We start from the raw sequence: 20,221 nt of genomic DNA, 5'->3' as shown, positions 1-20,221 counted from the left end.
GTAAGGTAGAATTGGGATCATAAGAGGGGGGTGGCGGGGAAGAAGCATTAAAGAACTAGAGGAAAGTTGTATGTTTTATCAATGTTACACTGCACCCTGACTAGCTCGTCTCTTACTGGAGACCCTTCTGTAAGGGGATGTCCAGTTGCCTACAGATGGGTTCTGGGTCTCCACTCTGCACTCCCCCTCATTCACAATGATATGATTTTTTGTTATTTGATGACTGTTACCTGATCCCATCGACACCTCATGATCACACAAGCTGGTGTGTTTCTTCCATGTGGGCTTTGTTGCTTCTCAGGTAGATGGCTGCTAGATAAAGGCATGTACATATGTAAATATATTATATATGACGATGGGGAAATAGATCTATGTACATATATTTATAGATTTGGTATTAAGGTAGCAGATGGACATTGGGCCTCCACTCAAGTACTCACTCAATGCAAGAACACTTTGTTCTATTAACCTGGTATTCCATCATGCTCACTTTCCCTACATGATTGCTAAAGACAAAGTGGATGCATAAGCAATTGTGGTGAAGAAAGCTGATGGTGTCCGGCTATCAAAAGAGATAGCATCTGGGGTCTTACAGGCTTGAAGGTGAACACGTTTATCTTCAAATCCATTGGTAGGGAAGGCCCTTAACTAACATAAAAGTGTTCAAGAGCTAAAGTCAGAGTACTGCGTGAGGGAGAGGCGATCAGCACTCTGGATAACGATGTCGCCCCATTCACACTCCACAACAGCTACAGCAGCACAAGAATCTTGTAGACAGAGGGGCAAGTAACAGGTTGTGGCCTGAAATGTGGCAACATCTTTCATTTAAAAAGTAGTGATTTTTTAATTAAAAGATGAACCTTAGGAAAAGCAAAAGCAAGGAGCCAGAAATGTAATGTGTTCATTGAATAAATGCCTAGAACACTGCCTGGTAGAGCATTATTGAGTGAATGTATCTTGTCATTGGACATTTACTTTCTTTTTTTTTTTTTGGGGGGGTTTTCCGGGAAGACCAGAAAACCTGCTAGACAAATTCTAAAAGAGCTGTAGCGCTAGGACATTAACTTTCTTTCAGCTTCTTTTTTTACAAAATTTCAGAACGGAAGGATCCTCAGATATCATTCCAACCCCCTTACTTTATATTAGCAGATGCTGAGTGTTGAGGGGTTTAGAAGTCTAGCTGTAACTGGTCATACAGCTGCCAGGCTAGCCCAAAACAAGAAAACTAACCCCGTCTCAAAAAATCTGTGTAATAGAATCACCTGGAAACTTTTGTCAGAATGCCTATTTCTGGGCCCCATTCTCATAGTTCCCCATTCCGAAGATCTGGAGTGTGTTCTGAAATGCACAGTTCTCACGAGCCCCCAGAGAGGCTGGTGGGTGGGGGTACACCACGCCCTGAGCACCACTGCCCTACAGAGGCAGCGAGATGCAGACAGTGGTTAACCACTCTTTGAGAGGTCCAGACTTTCTTTTTCTTTAAGATCACCCTTTTTCTTCAAGGTTAGTAATTCATCTTCTAGGTTACAAATTAACTGTGTACTTCCAAGTGCTAGGCACAGTGTCTGGCTCTCTTTACAGGAGTAAAAAGCCTCGTCTTTCTCCCATGGAGTGGGCGGTTTCTGACCAGGGCTCAGAAACATAAACATGAATAAGACATCAGCCTCGCCCTCCAGAACTTTATGCTCCCATAGGGGATGAGGCTATCCTCCCACTTGCTAGAAGACCATGGTGATGAATTCTAAACACTGCTGCAGCAAAGGAGCTGGTAGCATAGTGGTTATGCATCGGGCATAACTGCCAGGTGAGCAGTTTGAAACTACCCCCTGATCTGAGGGAGAAAGAAAAGGCTTTCTACTCCCTTAAAGAGTTCCAGTCTCAGAAACCCACAGAGACAGCTCTACCCTGTCCTATAGGGTCGCTGTGAGTCTGCATCAATTCAATGGCAGTGAGTTTGGTTATAACAAAGTGTTACAGGAACCAAGAGATGGGAGCAATTAGTAGTGAGATTTTCATCCTCCGTGTCATCTGAGAACATGAGGGCAGTTTTTCCATCTCTCTCTGTGTGACACACACACACACACACACACACACACACACACACACACACACATACACACCTCCTAAAATGACATCTGCAAATAGAAAATGCAGTTATTGATGAGCTATTAATGATCCTGTCCTTTTTCCATTTTATTTTATTTTACCACCAAACATGCACAGTGCTTTTATCTAAGTTGCCCTTGTCACAGTTTGGTTATAAATACATGCATATTGAAAATTTGGGGGGGGGGTTACTTTTTGTTGTGATTTGGATGAAAGTTATTTTTGTCCTTTAAGAAATAACAGGAGCGGGGAGTGGGGAGGGAGGAGGAAAACGAACAGTTGATATCAAGGGATCAAGTGGAAGGCAAATGTTTTGAGAATGATGATGGCAACAAATGTACATATGCGCTTGACACAATGGATGTATGTATGGATAGTGATAAGAATTGTATAAGCCCCCAATAAAATGATTTTAAAAAATAAGTAGTTCATTGGAATTGATTCCAGAACTATAGAGAATATCAGATCTTAGTAGTCTTAATTATAAATTATTATTAATTTACAGAAAATAGAAGATTCAAAGAAGAAAGTAAGGAAAAAAAATCTCTGAACATTCTTAGAGATAATCACTGTTAACATTTTGATATTTTGCAAGCTTTTCTTATGAAGCTACATATGTACAACTATCATTTACATATATATTTATAAAATTGGGTCATTATATACATATTAGGCATATAACTTGTCCTTTTTTCCTTAACATTGTTTTTTGAATATTTTTTCTACATCAATAGGTACATACCCATGCCATCGAAATATTGATGACATAGTACTGTATAGAAGCAGGTTAATATATTTTATATTTAATTCCCTGAATTTTAATTTTTCATTGAAAAATTAATTTTTACCTAAACAAACTTTAAAATTAGGACATTTTTATTTCCTATATGTATTTGTCCAGTTGTTTCTTTCAGATAAGTTGCTAGAAGTAGAATTAGAGAAGGGTATATCCTTTTTGTAAAAAACAAATGTTTTCTGATTAAAATCAGGCCTATAGGGGCATCCTTTACACAGTACAATTTAGTCTTTTAAGTGCACAGCCTCCTGAGTTTTGACAGACAGTTGTAACCATCACTACAGCCAATAGAGAGAACTGTTCCCTCAGCCCTCCATAATTCTGTTGCTGTGTAGTAACCCTTTCCCACACCCATCCTTCAAAACTACCCATCTGTCTTCTGACTATAATTTTGTCTTTTCCAGCATGTCTTCTACTCGTATCTGAAAGAACACAGGGCCCAGTCTTTGTGTGGCTTCTTTCACTTAAGATTCATTCATGTTGTCGCACACCAGGAGTTTGCTTCATTTTATTGCAGTTCTTGTGTTTATTTGTTTTTAATTTTATGACGGGTTTCAAAAAGTTCCTCAGAAAACTCCATTATCTTTGAATTCTTTCTTTCCAGGAACTTTCTGAATTTCCCTGATATGTTTGTTTATCCATTTTCCAGCTGAGAGACATTCGGGTGATGTCTACTGAGGGGCAATCATGAGTAAAACGATCATAAATGTCTAAGTATAGGTTTTTGAGTGGACACATATTTTTCATTGTTCTTGAATAAATACCTAAGAGTGGGGTTTTGTACAAGTATGTTCTCACTCACTGCCATCAAGTTCATTGCAACCTGCCGAAGCCGAGAGGACAGGGCAGAAGGGCCCCAATGGGTTTCAGAGACTGTAGCTCTCATCTTTCTCCCTGGGAGTAGGCCCAATCACTACGCTATGGGCATGGGCATTGGAGTGTGTGTGACTTTGTAAGAAGCACTCTCTTTTCCCTAGTGGCTGTCTTGCTTTCCATCCCTCCTGGTCATGTAGGAGCGCTCCCTTCCCTCATTCATGTCAGCATGAGTGTTGTCAGTTACAAAAGCAGCCTTCCCCCTGGATGTATACGACTATTTCCTTTTGCTTTTACTTTAGCTTATGTACATTTTTAGGGTTATTGCCGTGCTTACGCCGGTTACTCTCCTTTCAGCAATATAGCTATGAGTTGTCCCTCTTTTCTTCTTTCTGTAGACAGATAAACAAAGGACACTACATTAGACATCACAGGGTTAGGCAGAAATTCAGTATTTTTCTTTTCCTGAAGACTTTTTAGTGGTCACAGAGAAATAAAGTTAACTTGTATTATGGTCAAATTATGCAATACATTTCATCTTCTCATAGACTCAGTGTAACCTAAGAGCTCTGTTCAGTTGGGGGGCAATTTGGCTGAAGAAGGAGTAAAGTCTACACCAGTGACTGCAGCAAGTTCTTTAAAGATACATGTTAAAGCTAAACTCTGTGATGTCGCACTAAATTGTACACATAAAAATGGTTGACATGGCAACTGTTTTCTTTCCACTACAACAAAAAAATAAAAGTAAACCCATCATTTTATGAGAAAGTATAATATTAAGTTATCTTAAGACATTGAATTCTATTTGGTGCTCTTCAAAATAATTAAAATTCCACTAAATTCACTGTTATAGAATCAATGCTGATTCACAGCAACCCCGTGGGTTTTCAAGACTCTGTTTACAGGAGCAGAAAGCCCAATCTTTCTTCTGCCAAGCTGCTGGGGGGTTTTGAACTGTCAACCATGTGGTTTGCAGCCCAAGATGTAACCACTATATACCATCAGAGCTCAGACGCACCTCTGTGAGGACAGTGCAGTGGCTCAGGTGAATCAGAACTCAGGACCGCTAACTCCTAGGCTGGTACTAGAATGTGCTTCCAATGTGGTGAAGAAAGCTGATGGTGCCGGGCTATCAAAAGATACAGCATCTGGGGTCTTAAAGGCTTGAAGGTAAACAAGCGGCCAACTAGCTGAGAAGGAACAAAGTCCACATGGAAGAAGCACACCAGCCTGGATGATCATGAGGTGTCGATAGGATCAGGTATCAGGCATCAAAGAACAAAAAAATCATATCATTGTGAATGAAGGGGATTGCGGAGTGGGGACCCAAAACCCATCTGTAAGCAACAGGACATCTCCTTACAGAAGGGTCTGGGGGAGGAGCCAGTGGGTGCAGGGTAGCAGCAATGAAGCATACAACTTTTCTCTAGTTCTTAAATGCTTTCTGTCCCCCACCCCCAACTATCATGATCCCAATTCTACCTTAGAAATCTGGCTAGACGAGAGCATGTACACTGGTACAGAAAGGAACTAGTAACACAGGGAATCTGGGGCAGGTAAACCCCTCTGGACCAGTGTTGAGAGTGGCCATACTGGGAGGGTGGAGGGAAGGGAGGGTAGAAAGGGGGAACCCATTACAAGGATCTACATATAACCCCCAACCTGGGGGATGGACAACAGAAAAGTGGATGAAGGGAGATGTTGACAGTGTAAGACATGACAAAATAATAATAAATTATAAATTATCAAGGGTTCATGAGGGCAGGTAGGGAGGGAGGGGGGAAATGAGGAGCTGATACCAAGGGTTCAAGCAGAAAGCAAATGTTTTGAGAATGATGATGGCAACAAATGTACAAATGTGCTTGACACAATGGATGTATGGAGATTGTGATAAGAGTTGTATGAGCCCCCAATAAAATGATTCCCCTCCAAAAAAAAAGTGCTTCCAGGTTTTTCTTTAATTAAAAAATTTCCCCAAGTTTTTTACCACCACCTATGTCTTTTGGACTACTTTTTGCTTACATTAAAACAAAAAAACAAAAATAAAACTCTCTAAATGGCCCCCAGAGATGTCATTTTATACCAAAAAGGTTTCCATCACTCCCTCTTCATACGAAGCCTTTGTTTTCACCTTTACAAAACTCCCTTTTCAGGGACTTCAAAGGAAATACGTATCATTAAAAAGGCAATCACTATTTTGTTTTTCCCTTTGAAGTATTTACCAGGTCAAATAGCAAGTATTTACATTTTGAATGTAAGGCTATTTGTGATGGCGAGGGGGAAGGGGGAATGCTTTTGGTGAAGCAGTGGGAGGTCTCTAACCTGAGAAACTGAAAGGGGGAAAAAAGCAAATAAAAACTCAGATGTGACGACCTGGTGAGGACTCATCACTTCCCTCCGCAGATGATCTGAAACTTCTCCTGGAAAAGGGTGTAAATGAATGAGGGCCAGAAGAACAAAGCAGACATAAAGTTTGAACAGACCACATACACTTTCCAATGCCCTCCTGACGGGCAGATTTCCATGGAAACCAACCAAAACGAAGTCAGAGAGGCACCGCTAGCCATTTCTGCGCGAACTGATGGCGGTTTCGTTAGGCCAGCGTCCTTCACCCCGAGGTCCTAGGCTGGTCGCGGCAACTACGCAACAATGACCTCCGTGACAAATCCCCGGAAAGTTCAGTTACTCGACAGCATTCAAGCTCAGACGGTCCTTACACGGTAGAGTTTGAAATAGCATCTGGATTCTGCCGGCTTCCACCCCGCAGAAACCTGTCCCCTTGCGGTGCACACTTTGGCAGCAAAGCGGGGCCTGTGCTTTAGAACATGGCCCGCAGACGGCGCGTGTGGGGTGACTGGCCCGTCTCACAGCGCGGGATAGCACCCTTCTTCCCTTTCGCTCTAGAAAAGGAGGGGGAAGCGTCAAACCGTCGGAGCGCCCGGGGAAAGCGCGCCAAGTACACAAAGAGGAGGAGGGGGCTGCTGGGATTCAAAATCATTTCCCGGGGACGGACACTCTCCTGGGCCTATCGGAGCGAACTGCGCGCTCAGTCGCAGCCAGTAGGCGCAGAGTTTGTAGTCTAGGCCCGCCCTCGCGATTGATAGACAGTCACGTTGACCAATGGAATAGTGTGATGCTGAAGCAGCCGCCAATACGTTCGGGAGGTGGGTGGAGTGTAGGCCAGGGGGTTGGCGGTGCCGTGTCATGGAGTCTCAGTCTCCGAGCAGCCATTGAAGGGGAAGGAACTGCGGGTGTGTGTGTGTGTGTGTGAGTGCGTGTGTGCGCGCGCGCGAGTGTGGACGAGGAGGTGGGGGCAGCGAGTTAGAGTACCAACTCCTCGGTCTCCATTTGCTGTTCTCTGCCCACCCCCCACACACCTCTCCGGTGGTGGTGGGCGTCCCTTCATTCATTTGGAAGCCGTCGTGGATTGCGGGGTTGGGGGTGGTGGGGGACGGCAGGAAAGAGGAAGGGAGTAGAGGAGCGGCAGAAGAGGAGGTGGAGGACATGGAGATGAAGAAGAGGATTAACCTGGAGTTACGGAACAAAGCCCCGGAGGAGGTGAGATGACTCAGCCCCCTCCCCGTCCCCGCGGAGCCCCTCTGCCGAGGGTCTGCTTGCTGGGGGCCGAGGGGGTGTGTCGGGAGGGGCAGTAAATTAGCCCCACTTGCGGTGGGTGTTGGAGGAAATGTTTGATTTCCAGTCATTCCAGTCTTCCTAAAATGGCGAAGGGTTTAAGTTTCGAGGGGCCTGTTTGTGTGTGCTTGGGGGCTTAGCCCGGCCGGCCCTGGGGGAGCGGGGCTTCCTGCCCTCGTGGGGGCGGGGAGCGGGCTGGGGGGGGCGGTCGGCGCCCGCTCCCCGTCTGCCCCCCGCGACGGCCGGCGGCGTGGGCGCGACCCCCGGGCCACTCGCCCGCCGCCGGCGAAGTTGCTCCAACTTTGCTGCAGTGCTGCCAACTCGCTCGGGGCCGAGGGCGGCGAGGTGGCGGGGCCCGGGCCGGGCCGGGGGACCCCGGGCGCCCGCCGTCCGGTGGGCGCGGGCTGGGGGCGCTCGCAGGGCCCCTGCAAGCGGTGCGCGCCGGGCGCCCGGGGCGGGCAGGGCGGCCTCCCGGCTCCCCCCGAGGGCACGGAGGACGCCGTCGCTGTGGTGCGCGGGGGCCGCCGCGCCGAGTCTGACCCCCGGGAGGCGGCTCTCGCCCGGCTCCACCCTCGCGTCGTAGTCGCTTTGCGCCTCGGAGCCGGCCTCGTCGGCTCTTGCTGCCGTCGCCGGAGTTAAAGGGCTGGGCGGGGGCCGCTCTGCGGGGCGGGCGGGCGGGCGGGCTGAGGCCGGGCGGAGCCGAGCGCGGACTGCACGGTTCCGGAGCCGAGCGCGGGCGCGGCCCAGACTTGGAATATACCCGAGAGCTTTTCTGTTCCACTTTTAAACGGGCGGGGGTTAGCGGATGAACAAGACCCTGACTGGTGGGAATCACGTAAAAATCGTCCCCAGGAACTGGCAGGGCACAGCCCTGGCTCATCCAGAACCCCTCGACGTTTTCTAGGGTCTGCTTGTTCGCGCCTCTACGGAAAAGCAGTGTCAGACACAATAAAAGCTCTCTCTGGCAAACACTAAAAATTATTTTTCCCGGCCTTGGGTTGGGGAAATGAATTTGCCTTCCTTGCCCTCTTAACTGGAGCAGGCAGCCCCCCCATAGCAGCCTTCCCCCACCCCCAAGCCTCTGTAATAACGGGTCTCACATTTGTAAACTTCTGGACAGTTTACAAAGCATTTCTCATGTTTGTTGTTTACCTTTCTCTTTCAGATAAACTTGTGAGTTGAATTGTATTGTCCAGAATCCAAATTAACAAACCCAGCAATGATGTGATTTACTGAAGTGGTAGAACTGGTTTTCTGAAACCAGATCTAGTGGCCCTGCCACCACTCAGCTAGACCAGGCCTCGTAAGTCTTGGCGCTGAGGCAAGACTCTGCCATATAGGAATTGTGTGGCCCTGGGCAAAGAATCCCTGTTCTCTGAGCCTTCCTTTCCTCCTCTCAGTGAGAGCAGTTTGCTGCTTTTGCTCCGAAATAACTGTCCCGGTCACATTCATATAGGGGAGAGGCATTCCTGGTTGTTAATCTGTAGCTTTCACAAGACTTCAGACATCATTTTGCTGTGGACAGAGACCAGACTGGGTCTTCTGCATCTCCGTCCCTGCTCAGGTTAAGTCTCTCACAGCCCACACCAGAAGTTTTGTTGCTACAACTTTGACCTAACGGGATCCAGCTTTCCTCCCTGGTCCAAGAATGGAGGAAAGGCCACAAAAACAATACCAGGATGGCAGGGGAAAAGAACATTTTTGTCAATCATGTAGGGGTCTAAGTGATACTGTCTGGCCTCAAGATTAGAACAAAAAACACCCCAAAGCCAGGCTATTCCAGAAGGGTGACAATGTTTTGAAGTTTGGTGGTACGGTATTTATCAACCAAAGAGGGGCTTCTCTGTGCAAACTTTTAGCACACCGGCTTGAATCCTTTGCCAAGAGCCCAGCTCCTCCCTCCCTGCATGAAAATGTGCCCGATGCTGTGGGTCATTCTCAAGCACTACTAGGGTCACAAACAGGTTTTACCCTGAGACCATTTTCAAAGTTTTATTCTTTGTGCCACCAAGGTTTGAAGCAGACATTGCATTTGCTACTTGAAGTGTAACATTTGAAAGATTGGTTCTATGACTTAGTCAGGGTGTGTTTTGGGGGGTAGGAGATTGTAGGGAAGTAAGAAGGATCTGTGTGGTGGTTTTAAAAGAGGTGTTAGGTTTAAAACTCAAATTTCTTCAGTGTTCGGACCCAGGTCTGTGTCTAAACAGACAGCAAACTAAAGTGGCATGAATGTTTCTTCTAACAGGTGACAGAGTTGGTCCTTGATAATTGTCGGTGTGTCAATGGGGAAATTGAGGGCCTGAATGACACTTTTAAAGAACTCGAATCTCTGAGCATGGCTGAAGTGGAACTAAGTTCACTGGCTCGACTTCCCAGCTTAAACAAACTTCGGAAGGTAAGTTGGCTTTAGGTGTGAAAGCATCACAGGCTAGTTTGTTTACTTTTGGCCAAATGAAACCAATCTGTCAACTGTTCACAAGTTTCTAAGCTTCTAGAGATAAGAAAAACATTATATAGGATCTTGGAATCTGCTCTAGGATTGCTTTCACAAAACACACATTGAACAATGGACTGACACAGATCTGGATCTAGCATTTACCAACTGTTTGTCTCTGGAACAAACCAAATGTTGCACTGCCAGAACCAGTTCTGGGCGGGGAGTCCATTGTATAAGGATTCTTGTGTGTGATCTGTGGAAATTTGAAAGTTAATGCCTCATAGCGGCAATCTCGGGAACTCAGAGAGAGGAATGATCATTGTTTGCCGTTGATATATTTTTTTCTGATCCATCCAATCTTTGTTTTCTTCCCGCATGGAATATGTAGTTAGAACTTAGTAACAATAGCATTTCCGGAGGCTTGGAAGTCCTGGCAGAGAAATGTCCAAACCTCACCTACCTCAATCTGAGTGGGAACAAGATCAAAGATCTCAGTACAGTAGAAGCGCTGGTAAGTAGGGAAAGTTTTGTTTTTGGATTTACTTTCTAATTTTATTTTGGTTGGAATTTCTGCTATTTGTATTTTGTCTTAAGTTCTATTTAATTCTTAAGACTCCTAAGTTGAATAAGATAATTATTTATAAATTATCAAGGGTTCAGGGGGAGTGGGGAGGGAGAGGAAAAATGAGGAGTTGATACCTGAATTGCTTACATGCTATTCTCTAGAGGGTTCCTGGTTCCTCTTCCTTTAGGTGGTAAAATAGCTAAAGAAGTGTTCGCATCAGTGAGAAATTTGTCATTGGCTTTAGAAGTTGAATGTCTTGTTATTTTCTTAGCTTCTTTTCCTTCCTTCTGTCTTGCTTATTCTTGGAGTTATTTTACTACTTGCTCCCTTATTTCCTGGTATATGGAAAGGAAAAGGAAATGAAGTGAAACCAAATTGTTGCACTGAATTTTTTTAAAAAGGTTGGGAGGAGGTTGAAATTGTTGATTTCAACCACTTGTTTGTGGATTGAAAATAAACTTAAACATTGTTGCCCAGATTGCTCTTTAAGCCCAGATTCAGAGGCAGAAAGGGGCTGGGTGTCTCAGATCTGAGTCAGGACTGATGGATGACAGGGTGGCTCTGCTTGACATAAAGTCCTTTAGTAGGAATTATTGATCATTTAAGAATAATTTTTTAAAAGAATTTTTAAAAACCACAATATCGTAAGCCTTTAATGTAATTTTTAACATTTCTTTTACAGCAAAATCTTAAAAACTTGAAAAGTCTTGACTTGTTTAACTGTGAGATCACAAACCTGGAAGATTATAGAGAAAGTGTTTTTGAACTGCTGCAGCAAATTACGTACTTAGATGGATTTGATCAGGAGGATAACGAAGCACCTGAAGCATCTGACGAGGATGATGATGATGGTAGTCATTCTTAATACTCAACAATGTGTCATAATTACAGTCTCTGCCCTAGCCATGCAAATTAGACTAGACTTGGAGTTTTAGATAGTTAAAAATAAACAAGAGGCCAAAAGACAATGATTTAAAAACCCCTATTCCTTGTCCTGTCCTAGTATTTCTTCTTTCAGACTTCTGAGGGTATAAGGAATGTCACACTTATTATAATACCAAGCACTATGTTTTTTTTACAGTCATACACTAAAGGGGGAGACTTTTAAGAAATTTTTAACACTATTCTTAATAGTGAAAAGTAGAAGCGACTATCTGCTGAATGGATAAACAGATGGCAATATCTCCATGTAATGGAATATTACATGAGATGTTATTCAACAATTAAAAAGAATAAAGAAATGATATTTGGGCATCATGGATAAGTTGTGAAAACAACATGCCAGAAAAAAATTGATTAGGGCAAAGACTGTACAGCTGTGCTTTATACAATTGATGTATGTATATGTATGAACTGTGATAAGAGTTGTATGAGCCCCAATAAATTGTTAAAAAAGAAAGAAAATAACATGCCAGATTCAAAAGGACACATATTGTATAATTTGTTATCACATGTTGAAAATGGAGAACTCATAGAAACACTAAGATGCGCAGTTGCCAGATTGTTAATGGTGCCTCTCTTCCTTTTGGGTGTTGAGAAATGTTCTGGAGTTGATAATCAGTATATATTTTTTGATAAAAAGGTGATTTTTACAAAGAGAATTTAAATTTTGTAATAGGCTACTACTTGCTATTATGGGCTGGAATTATTTTCACTGTCCAAAATTTGATGGGTAAACAATATATAGAATGGTGGGCAAGTTGAGTTTTAAGTATAAAGTAAAATTGATTGTGGTACATAATGTTTTTATGAAAATTTGTACATTGGAAAAACCTATATTTAAAAACCACATTTCTCAGCCAGTAAATATGAGTGTTGTTTAAGGGAAATCTTCAAAGAAAATTATTGTTCTGTGCTCGCTTCAGCAGCACATATACTAAAATTGGAACGATACAGAGAAGATTAGCATGGCCCCTGCGCAAGGATGACACACAAATTCGCGAAGTGTTCCATATTTTTCTTGCTGTTTGCACAAATAAATGATGCAAAATATTCATTTAAAAAATTATTGTTCCACTTACTGGTTTGAGTTTGAAGTGACTGGGTCGGGGTAAAAAGGATTAACGTACTAGCAAGAAACATTTGCCCAACTGTCCATATTTTGAAATATTTTTAAAGATGGAGATGAAGATGATGAAGATGAAGACGGAGATGAGGCTGGTCCACCTGAAGGCTATGAGGAAGAAGAGGAAGATGATGATGATGAGGAGGAGGAGGAGGAGGATGCAGGCTCAGAACTGGGAGAGGGAGAAGAGGAAGTGGGCCTCTCATACTTAATGAAAGAAGAAATCCAGGTGAATAGACATTTTTCATTTATACTGAAAAGTAATTATTCAGGCATATGGCCTGAAAGTTGAATGTAAAAGTAAGTTGTATGCAAATCTGAGTTACTGCTTAGTGCATGCATGTATCTGTCTGCCTCTCTTCCGCCTGCCCTCCACAGTTCTTTGCCTCACACTATATCCAAATAATCATAAATACCTATTATTTCCTTAATATTAAAAACAAATTCCATTTTGCCCTCAGTTGCTTGGTGTGATGGAACCGTTTTTGCAAATTTTTCTGAGCCTGTTTCTATAGTTATGAAATTGAGATTAAATTACCAAGACTGTTGTAACGGCTTAATAATTTGCATTCAATTTATTTCATTCAGTTTAAATATATGTAAAGCATATCAAGAAAGCATAAGTTTCCTTTCCTTGGACGATCTCTTCTTATTTTTCTGTAGTGGCTTTCTAACCGGTCCCTCTGAATACAGTGCTCACCCCAAGGGCACACCCTTTGCAGTGCTGCCTGAGCGCTCGCATTCTAGCCAGCTGGAAGCACTCAGGTGTCCCATTTGCCAGGCTCTTTGGCTGGGCACAGAAGACCTTTCCTTATGTGCCTGCTCTCTGCTGCCTCCTCTAGCCTCATCTCTCTCACTACCAAGTTAAATTGTTGCCTGTGGCACCAAACTATTTACCTTTTTGTCTTTAATACTATCAAATTCTTTTCCACTCATTCTGATGAACTTTTCCCTTTTTTTATTGAGGTAAACATAATTATAGCAAAACCTAAAATGCACTAATTTTATATACAATTTCATTAGTTTTTATATATGCATTTACTTTAAAAATCACTGTCCAATCACACCTAGTACACTCTAGCTTAAAAAACAGAAGCACCCTAACTCCAGAGTTGCTTCATTAGCCAAGCTTCTGTGGTTTCCCATGGCCAGCATTCCCTCCTCAGTTTCCTTTGAAGCAGTTGCCGGAAGGTATTTGTTTTGGGTGGCCTCATGTTAAAGTGGTGAGCTCCTGAAGGCCAAGAGCCATTCCTCCTTGTATCTTAGCATCTAGTAAATTGACTGACACATAGTAGGCTCACAAGAAGTGTCAGTTGATTTGGACAAGTGTGTCCTAAGGTTAGCGAGTTGTAGAATTCAGTACTTTTATAAATAATATATCTTTAGACTAGAAATGATTAGTATTCTAATTAGTAATCTAATACAAGAAATTGTATTTTTAATTAAATACTTTATTGGGGGCCCTTACATCTCTCAACACAATCCATACATTCATCCAGTGTGTCAAGCACATTTGCAAATATGCTGCCATCATTTTCAAAGCCTTCTCTTCCCATTTAAGCTCTTGATATCATCTATTTATTTCTCCGCCCTCCCTCATGAACCCTTGATAAGTTAGATTATTATTTTCATATCTGACATCTTCCTCTATCGCCTCTCACCCACTTTTCCATTGTTCATCTACCTGAGGGGATTATAGGTTGATCCTTGTGATCGATTCCTCCTCTCTCCCCCCATCCTCCCCTAATCCCCCTGATATCTCTAGAAATTGTATTTCACTGGCCATTTTTTGAGTGTTTTTATTTCTATTTCAGCTGCAAGGATACAACAGTATATCTTATTAAAATGAGGGGGTGGGGCCTGGTCGAGCTAGGGACAGTGGCGCTCTTGTAGTACTCCAGGCCCTGGGTAGGTTGTTGGCAGTAGGTTGCTAAGGAATAGGCAGTGCCATGAGGACAGGCTGAGCATGTGCTTTCAAAGAGGTCACAGCCGAGAACACCCACTGCCAGATGAGGTCGCTTCGGTCCCCTTTGACTCAACAACATCAATTTTGTAATACTCAGAGCATAAATGAGGAAACATTTTATTTCCTACTGATAGGAAAAGACCTTAGTCTTGGCCAACCACTCTAGTGGAATCTGAGTTCTTGATAGCCACCAGTGGGTTAATGCACTTTTTGGAAGCAGTATACTCTTGGGCTGGAGACTAGATTGCTTCACTTTTTTTTAAAAACAAATCTGGAACTCAGCCATTTGGAACATAGCCAAGACAAGCTTGTAAGTGGAGAAGCCAAAATATAAGTGATAAAAGGCCTTTTATTTATAGGAGAGGGTCCAAGCTGTTATTCTGAACCTGTTATCTCTTTTATATTCAATTATATGATAAGCTTATTGATCTGTTTTCTGATTCCATAATAGATTCTTAGGGCATCAACCTGGTACAATGTTTATGATTACACTGGTGGGACTCGTTATTCAAAGAAAAGGTCAACATAAAGCAGTAGACGAGTATGCAGTACATTTTAAATTTCTATCCTATTTGACTACTTAAAAAAAATTGTGTTGAAAGGCTATATTTAAAGATTACCTTTCCAGAACAGTTCATCCCATAAGAGCTATTGGTCAAGTTGAACTGTACTTTTTAACCTTTGTTTTTAAATGTGAAAGGAATGTCACATCTTTTTAGACTAATATTTTCCTTTTCTTGATTGGAAATGAGGCCCGGGGAATAAATATATTTAAGTTAGTGCTAGGACTCAGGTAACACCCCTTCCATCTACAGAACGCAGGCCCTGTTGCTGACGCCTAGAAAGCTGCTCTGATCAGTGTGATAGCCACCAGCCACATGTGACTCAAAGTGAACAAAAATGAAAACTTCCCCTTCATGTGCATTGGTCATGTTTCAAATGCTCAGCCACAAGTGGCTGGTAGTCAAATGAGGGGTGGCACATATATAGATCATTTTGGACAGTACTGATTTAAAAGATAACTTAATAAAACTAGGGTTTGGGTAGGGTTTTTGAAAGGACTTACATTATATAGGTAGAGATCATCAGAGCACAGAGAAGTATTTCTTTGCCATTGCTAGGGTACATTAACTCCCAACAGTGAAAAATCTACATCATGTCCTTTTTATTCTCTAACTAAATATCTTAATTACAAGGATGAAGAAGATGATGATGACTATGTTGAAGAAGGAGAGGAAGAGGAAGAAGAGGGTGAGTTAGTCATTAAAAAACTTTAAAGTTAAAGTCATGGATTTTATTACTGATCGCTTATAACTTAATTTGGTGTGCTTTTCATATGCTTTGAAAGGTATAAATTCTTTTTTAAAGAATAATTTCCTCAGGTAATTTATGAGTTTCATTTTAAAAATTAAACTGCTTTACATTTAAAACAAAGAATGGAGCCTTGAGTTCAATTCATTATTATTTTGTAATGTTCCATTTTGGAAAATGTGAAACCCTACCTGTAAGAGAGCAGCACAGAGCTCTGAAAACCCAGATAATGCCCTGTGAGCATATCCTCTGGCTCTCTTTTAACATCGTTCAAAAAGTTGTTTTTATGAACATTTCCCTTGTGTCAAGCCTAGTTTCTTATCTGTGCTTCATAATTTGACCACCAGAGTGCATACCAAGCTGCCAGTATTAAGGATTTCTAAATCTATTCAGTATATTGAAACTGAAATAAATTTGGATAGTAAACTTCATTGTCTTATGCCACTTTTAAATATGCTGCTATCTTTTCACTAAGATAATCAAAACTTTGTAACTTAATGCATATTCATTTGTTAAAATTTATCGTTTTACAATTTTCCGTCCACTCTTTCAGAAGAAGAAAGCCTTCGAGGCGAGAAGAGAAAACGAGATGTTGAAGATGATGGAGAAGAAGAAGAGGACTAGGTCACTCTAAGAGCAGATTTCCTGACAGTCTTCGGTTTGCGATGGAGTGGTCTCGTCTTTGTTTCTTCTTGTACAATAGTTATCCTTACTGAAAACATGTAACTTTTTATAGGAAAAGTGTGGTTTTACTATTTTTGCCTTTTTATCATTCCAAATAAGATTCATTAGTTTGTTGATAATCATATTGTATGTAGAGAAAAGTTTTCACTGGCTCCTCCCTTCCCCCTATTCAGAAACTTCCCGCTATTCTGAAAAAAAAATTATTTCAAATTTTATTTTCTCATTCATGCTCTCTGCATCAGTCATGCTTAGCCCATAATTAAAATATGCTGGCTTTCACACAGGAATAGTATAGTGCGTTTCATTCATAAGGTTCTAAAGTTATTTATAAACTAACTGAAATCACGGTCAACTGACTATGAAATGACAATTTTCTTCTTGCACATGAATTGGTTGTATTTTTTAGTTACATCTCAGAGATCTTTAGTAAGAAGGCAGTGGCTTTTCTTTCTGTATTTGAAGTGCTGCTTCGCTGTCAGAGCTGCTTGGGAAGTAGCAGCAGAATAAATAGTAAGCTCAGCCAGCAATAGTTTCATGGGTTTTATGGAGGCTTTTGGAACCTCTTTTAAGCGGGTGGCTGGTAAGATGTTCATTTTGAAGGAACGTTTGCTTATACTAATTTCAGAGATGTGCCGGTGAGCCCTTCTTCAGGCTGCAGACCATGATGTCACAGGGGTCGTTTGCTTTTAGGTGTGCATTCTTTTATTCTCAGCAGTCTCCTTGTGATCACCTGACTGGTTTTCATTCTTTCCTTGAGCTCAAAAAATATAAATAAAAAAGTTGGGAAACTTGTGGCTATCCAGGAAAACCTTTAGTCTTATACCTCAACTACCTTTTTTAGACCTAAGTTTTAAACAAGCTAAAGCAAAGAAATTGTGTATTCGCTCAGATACAAATATTATCCTAATAGTTCTATGCAACAGGCTCTGCTTGCGGTAGTTCTCTTTTGGCTGACAACATGTAGACTCTTAACTGAAGACGGGGAAAAGCAAGGGAGGCTACGGGAGGCCACGCATCCGTACTCTTCAGAAGTCAGTGAATGAGACGGTCACGTCAGTGTGTCGAAGTTGGCTTCCCAAATGGTTTGGATACTGTCCTATAAAATACAGCTTTCCTGAGGAAAACTTTTATTCCTCCTGTATTTATAAAGAATATTACAGCATTTAATTGGGATATCTTAGGCAGTTGGCAAAATTTTGAAATGTATATTTAAATTAAGTTTTCTTTTCAAATAGATGGCCATTAGAAAAAGGAAAACCATCTGGGATCAGTGTGAATGTACCTAAATGGGTTTCCTTATATGGCTGCTAAAAAATATGAGATGACGATATCTCCATTTTTGCCTATTTCCAAATTTTGGCTATCTGAATGATTTTCCTTTTGGATATTTGTAGAAATAAATAAAAAGCAAATTAGTTGAAGTTACACTTTCAGATTGGGACTTGGTACTTTTTAAATTTAAATGTGTGAGTTTTAAAGTAAATATTATGAAGTTATTTGTAGAGAAACTAAAATGTTGCACAACTGACTGAAAGGAAATTCTTGGGATCAATCTTGGAGGTATTAGAATCTCCAAAAGACTAAAACATTTGACCTCTTTTCAATAATTGACATGCCTTGTTTTAGTCCCTAAGAATTCCCATCACATAGTATGTCAGACTATAAAATTATTTTTAAAATTAAATCTATATATTGACTTTCTTACCAATCATCTTATTGTGCAATCAGAAATAGAGTTCTTTGGTTTGAAAATGTTTAGAGCCTCCAGATAACTTTTAGAACTTATTTAGCTTTGTGGGTGATATTTTCATGCAAATAAGTAAGGGTGGGTTTTATATTTTGTAGAGGTTTTTGGTCCTATTTTAATGCTCTTTCTATGGCAGTGTGTATATAGTGTGTTAAGTTCCTCAAGAATCTCTCCTTTAAAAACTTTGAAGTTAATACTTTTTGTGTAACTGTTTTGAATAAAGCCATGACAGTGTTAAAAAACAGCAAACAAAAAATGCAGTACTCCCGATCATTCTGTTTCTGACTGTTCCCCGTTTTATCTGTGACTGCTGTAACTTAAAAGTTTTTGAAACAATTGCTTCAAATAAATTGAAGATTTGTTATAATGACTAGTTTGTGTGTGTGACATTCACTTTTTCAACACCATTGTGGGCTTCGATGGTCTTAAAAATGGAATTTGCTTGGAAATGAACTTAACAGTGCTTGCATGTGGTAGGCATTAGTTTGTCATCTCAGTAACTCTTTTCTAAGAAGCAGAAAAAATTCTGATTCACTCAGCATTCCTTATGGAGTTGCAAATCGAGAGTATATTTTGATTTGAAGTAGTAACAATTACTTTAACCAAAGTTACCTGCGGACATTAGTGGTTCAGTGGTCCAATTCTTGCCTTCCATGCAGGAGAACCGGCTTCAGTTCCCCTCCAGTATACCTCATGCACAGCTACCACCTGAGGAAGTTTGCATGGTGCTACACGATACTGCATACATTTCAGTGGAGCTGTGACAAAAAATACTAATTTAAAGTCCCACATATATTGAAGGTTTAATTGGGTCTTGATTTCATTTATTGGGATGGACTGTTAATGTTTTTCTAAAAGCTCTATAAAAACTATAATAAAAGTTATTTAAAAGTTAAAAAGTCCAGATTCCTCATCCGTCAAATTCATATTGTGGTTTGAGTGGCTTAAAAAAAAAGTTAAAATGAACTTGGAGTCTGGTGACAAGGTCATGTGAAGAAAATCTGGAGCTTCCAGACCAAGACTAGGAAAAAGGTATGTCTGTTTGCTTTCAAAAATCAGCCAAAGAAAACCCAAACCCTAAAGATCAGCTCATTTTTTTCCCTCCATGAACCCTTGATAATTTTTTTTTCATGTCTGACACTGACCGATGTCTCCCTTCACCCACTTTAATGTCTGTCCCCCGGGGGGTGGGGGTGGTTAGATGTAGAGCATTGTGATCTCCTCCAACCTTCCCCTTCCCCTCCTGGTATCACTACTCGTTAATGGTCCCAAGGGGTGTATCTGTCCCGGGTTCCCTGTGTTTCCAGCTCTGACCTGTACCAATTCAGCAAGAGATTGTGGTTCAAAGCATTTTAAAGTGTCATTTATTCCTGATTGTAAATTTTCAAGAGACTTTGGAACATGTGACATTCTTGCAGTTGCTGAAAATTTCCCTTCTGCTGGTTCTAGTAGGGGATGCAATGATCTTCTGCAGCTGTTGGTTAATTATAGCTTTCTACTGCTGCCTGTCTTCTACTAAGCAGCCTGAGATGTGAAAACCTGGCAGGAGTGCTCTGGCCTGAGGCAGTTACTTGTGTTAGTCTGTTGAAGGGCCCTAACTTGAAGGAGAACTGGTTACACCACAAAATGAAAATTGTGAAATGAGCTGATCTTCAGGAGAATCTGAAAACATGACTACCTACTGGTAAAGGCTTATCCTTTACATAAATCTAACCACTTTTTGGTGTAGGAAGATCCTGAAGCAGAGTTCCTTATAAATAACCCTCTGTGATATGAAGTCAATTCCAGCTCACCAGTGGAACTGCTTCGTAGGGTTTCAGAGGCTGCAGGTCTTCAAGGGAGCAGGCGGTCTCCTACTTCTTGTCCTGAGTTTTGGCTTGAATAGCTGACTCTGCGGTTGGCAGCCCTGTGCTTAACACATGGGGCTGTTTGCCTATGATAGTAATCCTAATTAAGAATCGGGGGAAGGTATGACTTCAATTTTATGAATACTTTCAAATAAAATTTGTCATCTTAACAATTTGGTTCCTATAAAATATACACATTCATATTACTGGTTGGTATTTACAAAGGCGTTCCAATAGGCACACAAGTTCCA

At 41.5% G+C, this 20,221-nt stretch overlaps 1 protein-coding gene and 2 non-coding genes across 3 annotated transcripts; 2 read left to right on the top strand and 1 right to left on the bottom strand.

Moving 5' to 3' along the window:
* Window positions 1-994: 994 nt before the first annotated feature.
* On the bottom strand, window positions 995-1,055 carry LOC142438315 (U7 small nuclear RNA). Its single transcript, XR_012782714.1, has one exon. It is a non-coding gene; the product is annotated as a U7 small nuclear RNA (small nuclear RNA).
* Window positions 1,056-6,921: 5,866 nt separating this feature from the next.
* On the top strand, window positions 6,922-18,491 carry ANP32E (acidic nuclear phosphoprotein 32 family member E). The gene is made up of 7 exons (XM_075561099.1): window positions 6,922-7,273; window positions 9,594-9,743; window positions 10,174-10,296; window positions 11,033-11,201; window positions 12,469-12,644; window positions 15,578-15,632; window positions 16,246-18,491. Exons 1-7 carry the CDS (start codon window positions 7,220-7,222, stop codon window positions 16,314-16,316), a joined length of 798 nt encoding a protein of 265 aa, XP_075417214.1. The 5' UTR covers window positions 6,922-7,219; the 3' UTR covers window positions 16,317-18,491.
* LOC142438137 (U6 spliceosomal RNA) lies at window positions 12,203-12,309 on the top strand. Its single transcript, XR_012782567.1, has one exon. It is a non-coding gene; the product is annotated as a U6 spliceosomal RNA (small nuclear RNA).
* Window positions 18,492-20,221: the final 1,730 nt, after the last annotated feature.

The sequence above is a fragment of the Tenrec ecaudatus genome, chromosome 1, assembly GCF_050624435.1.
Source record: "Tenrec ecaudatus isolate mTenEca1 chromosome 1, mTenEca1.hap1, whole genome shotgun sequence".
Lineage (NCBI taxonomy): Eukaryota > Metazoa > Chordata > Mammalia > Afrosoricida > Tenrecidae > Tenrec > Tenrec ecaudatus.
The sequence above is the reverse complement of the archived record's forward strand: the minus strand, read 5'-3'. Positions and strand labels throughout refer to the sequence as shown.